Genomic DNA, 4,468 nt, shown 5'->3' with positions numbered 1-4,468 from the left:
GCGGCCCCCAGCAACGACGAAGAGGCATTTCCTATAAATATTAAAAAAATATATGATATTTCACCATATAAATTCTATATATACACTACTTACTTCCAAATATACTGAACATATAAACGTGAAAAGACAATTCATAAATTTACTTGCAGAGATATATACTTGCATTCGCGGAGAATGCAAATAAATCAATTTTCAGTTAATAGACATTGACGTTTTCTCACTGCAACTTTGTAATTATCATCCCACGTTTCTAGAAATCAATACCAATCTTGCATAAGATTTCTTGCGAATGATAGAAGAACCAAAATCGACATTAGAGTAACTAATTAGCACACAAATAACCCATAATTCCGGCATTTTAATTATTTGAATATTTATAGCACTAGGTTTATAGCTAGAAGTTAAGCCAAATCCCACAATTTGATGAAGAACTCCGGCTAAACGGTAGCAGCCCAAAACTCTTAATTAGAGCACCACTTAACCCAAAAAATAGCCCGATTTGTTTCCGAATTCCCGCTAAACATTAGGAGGCAAAAAGTAGAATAACAGCAACTAATTAACCCATAAAGAGCCCATAATACTGGCGTTTGAAATTTTCCAATCGAATCATTCTCACCGAAACCGTATGGGGGGTTCTAGCTTGATATCAAGCTAGACTCGCTCATCTTGAATCCGATTTCCCGCTAAACAGTAGGAGCCCAAAACTTGAGATAAGAGCAACTAATTAACCCATAAATAGCCCATAATTCTAGTGTTTGAATTTTTTCGATCGGACCATTTTAACCGTATATGGGGTTCTAGCTTGATATCAAGCTAGACTCGCCCATTTTGAATCCGATTTCCCGCTAAACAGTAGGATACCAAAAATTGAGATTAGAGCAACTAATTAGCCCATAAATAGCCATAATTCTGGCGTTTGAATTTTTTCGATCGGACCATTTTAACCGTATGGGGGTTTCTAGCTTGATATCAAGCTAGACTCGCCCATTTTAAATCCGATTTCCCGCTAAACAGTAGGAGCCAAAAATTGGGATTAAAACAACTAATTAGCCCATAAAAAGCCCATAATTCTGGCGTTTGAATTTTTTCGATCGGACCATTTTAACCGTATGGGGGTTTCTAGCTTGATATCAAGCTAGACTCGCCCATTTTGAATCCGATTTCCCGCTAAACAGTAGGAGCCCAAAAATTGAGATTAGAGCAACTAATTAGCCCATAAATAGCCCATAATTCTGAGATATGTTCCGGTCGTTTTGGTGTTGGTGGTTGGTCTAACTTGACACGCGTCGCTGTGGCTCAGTAGTAGAACGTTCTCCTCCGGTGCTTGGGGTCCCTGGTTGGACTTTGTTGTTCACAAACGCCGTGCTAGTGGGCTTTCTCGGAGTTCTCCCGTTTCCTCCCATTTTGTTCATTCCACCAATTCACTCATTTCTCATTATCATCGTCTCCTTTAGCCTAACCGGCATAATAGTGGGATGTTAAACTTAAAGATTTCATTTCATTTTAGTACATGATAATGTCTTTTATCGTGTACCTAGACTGAATGTTCCCTAAAGTGAATCTGTACAGATAAATGCAAATCCATACCATAAAAAGTTATGCTTAGATACAGAAAGTTGATTTACTGTAAAAGAAGTACATATGCATGCCGTATTTAAGGGGGGGAAGCTTCCGGGCTTAAGCCCCCTCCCCCCCCGAAATCTTACTTAGTATAGTAAAGTATATGAATTATCTTTCTGATTTTTCACATTTTCAGACAAAGCCCCCCAACCCGAAATTTAACAAAGCCCCCCCTGGAACGAAAATCGTAAATACGCCACTGAATGAATTTATGCATGGATCTGTATAATAAAACTGTGCCTTGTAATATATTTCTGTCAAATAGGAATATAAAATTAAGAGGTAGTAAATATTAAATCAAAAAGTATAAAAATATAAAAAAAATACTTTCTAAAAATTTAAGAACCCCTAACATGAGGTTAGCCACCTATGTTGAGACCCCTCCTTATCATGTGAAGTAATAGCTGAACTCTACCGGTAGCTCAAATCATTAAAAAATACAAACAATGTGGGGCGCTATTTGTTTATCAGAAAAGAAAAAAACTTCAATTGTTGGAAGAATATTCATATTTTGTAGGATTATATATTTTCTCTAGTTTCTCATATATCATAACTAAATGCACATACATTTCGTAATTAAAAACGAAATGTGGAATTTAGTTTTACTTTCTTTTGAAACAAACGATAAGCGAAAGAATACATTTCTGCACAGAACATATTAAAGTAACACCAGTATATGTTTATGCTTTAATTAACAATACATATCACCCTAACTTTTATTTTGTCATGTTGGGCGTTCTTACCCTAGATGACACTCACGAGGAGGAAGCATCCAGCGTGTGCTCACAGGCACTTGGACTCGAACCTTGTTTCTACAGACAATCGACCGCTACATGAAATCATAATATGGTGTGATGTGTTATTTAAGACATACATTCCTACGCATTTAAAAGAGAAAGTGTCATTAATGTTTTACTGTGTGGCCAGTTATAATAAAGAAAAAGCAAGATGTTATATCTATTAGAAATTCTTGTCGCAAACACGTTTTTATGTACTTCTGCTACAGCAAATTACAGTAGAATTATTGGAGGAAACGTAGTAGATATAGAGAAATATAAGTATGTTGTCCAAATGTTTGTTATTAGAGAAGACAGTAAATCTCTTTGTGGAGGATCTATTCTCTCTCAGTGTTGGATCCTTACTGCAGCACACTGTTTAGTTGATAAAAGACCATTCAAAGATATTTTAGTGATTGCAGGGCATACGGAATTCGTCCCGGCAGAACCTGTTAGCTCAGACATGGTTTCTCTGGCGTTTCCACATCCCTATTATAATTCTGAAGATACTGATCATGATATTGGGCTTCTAAAACTTAAAATGGGACTAACAAATTTTCATAACTTGTCGTTGGAAACATTGCCTAAGGATATTTCTTCTAACACAGTCACACCAAACAGTACATGTACTGCGGTCGGTTGGGGTAAAACTGATGAAGGCAAATTGGCCAAAGTGCTAATGGAAGTTGAGTTGCCTATCTTGGATGTAAATATTTGTGATAGAATTTACGCTGGCGGTGTACATCTGAATAATACAATATGTGCTGGAGTTTTAGAAGGGGGCAAAAGTACTTGTCTCGGGGATTCAGGCGGACCTCTAACATGTGATAATGTAGTTGTAGGAGTTACGTCAGCGAGTGAATGTGGCAAACCTCGTGCTCCAGTTATATTCACGAAAGTTGCTTCATATCTGAATTGGATTCAAGATGTAATAGCAAATAATTCTGAGGAAGATAGTTCTACATCAACAGATGGTTCTACATCAACAGATGGTTCTACATCAAAAGGTGATTCTAAATCAATTGCTCATCAAAACATTCCTAAAGCTCATATCATATATCTCTTTTGCATGTATATTGTCGTACACACACTTTTCAGTGTATAATACAATTAGTGTAAAACATTTCAAAAGTCGTTGTAAAAGTATGTTTCTCTTATTTTCCACAAAAATAAAACTAGAACTTATATTCAAGATGTAATATCTAATGGTTCTGAAGAAGATGGTTCTACATCAACAGATGCTTCTATATCAATTGTTCATCAAAACATTGCTAAACCGCATGCCAAATATCTCCTTTGCATGTAAATTGTCGTACACACACTTTTCAGTGTATAATACAATTAGTGTAAAGCATTTGAAATTCGTTGTAAAGGTATGTTTGTCTTAGTTCCCACGGAAATTAAAACTAGAACTTATTGTCACAATTATTATTATTATTATTATTATTATTATTATTATTATTATTATTATTATTATTATTATTATTATTATTATTATTATTATTAACAATAATAATAATAATAATAATAATAATAATAATAATAATAATAATAATAATAATAATATCGTCCAGAACACATTTGAATTTACTTTCAGAGAGTTTTAATTTGCCTGCACGTAGAGATACTAAATGCGGAACTAGGATTTAATCTCCAAAATGTACTAAAGTCACTACGATATATCTGGTATATCGCTGAAACAATGTCTTGATACGTGGCAACAATGCGAACTAAAGATCACACTCTCGATTACACGCATTGGCCAATAAGGTCGTTTGCGCACGGGAACGATAATATTGGGGAAGCCGAAAATGTCGGCGATGGAATCGACTTCAATGTACTCAATTTGGAGCTTGCACATGCACCGAGATTATCGGCCGATCTTCCGTCGACGACAATGCAGCCGGAGAAGCTCCCGAAAATATGGGCGATATCGCAGGCACCGACTTTATCGGTGGCAATGTTTTCTTATGATTGGATACACATGCGGTCTGCCACTGGTTTAAATGATGAGAGTGAGTGACAAGGCGCTATGTATTCTTCTTTCATTTCTTGTCTTTGGAGTGTTGTTG

General features: G+C 35.8%; 1 protein-coding gene across 1 annotated transcript; it reads left to right on the top strand.

Annotated features, from left to right (window-relative positions):
• The first annotated feature begins 2,553 nt into the window (after positions 1–2,553).
• On the top strand, positions 2,554–3,785 carry LOC145663726 (trypsin-4-like). Its single transcript, XM_081729807.1, has one exon. It carries the CDS (start codon positions 2,569–2,571, stop codon positions 3,499–3,501), a length of 933 nt encoding a protein of 310 aa, XP_081585933.1. The 5' UTR covers positions 2,554–2,568; the 3' UTR covers positions 3,502–3,785.
• Positions 3,786–4,468: the final 683 nt, after the last annotated feature.

The sequence above is a fragment of the Thermobia domestica genome, chromosome 11 (assembly GCF_964235325.1).
Source record: "Thermobia domestica chromosome 11, izTheDome1.hap1.1, whole genome shotgun sequence".
Classification (NCBI taxonomy): domain Eukaryota; kingdom Metazoa; phylum Arthropoda; class Insecta; order Zygentoma; family Lepismatidae; genus Thermobia; species Thermobia domestica.
Note: the sequence above shows the minus strand (reverse complement) of the source record. Positions and strands in the feature narration are given on the sequence as shown.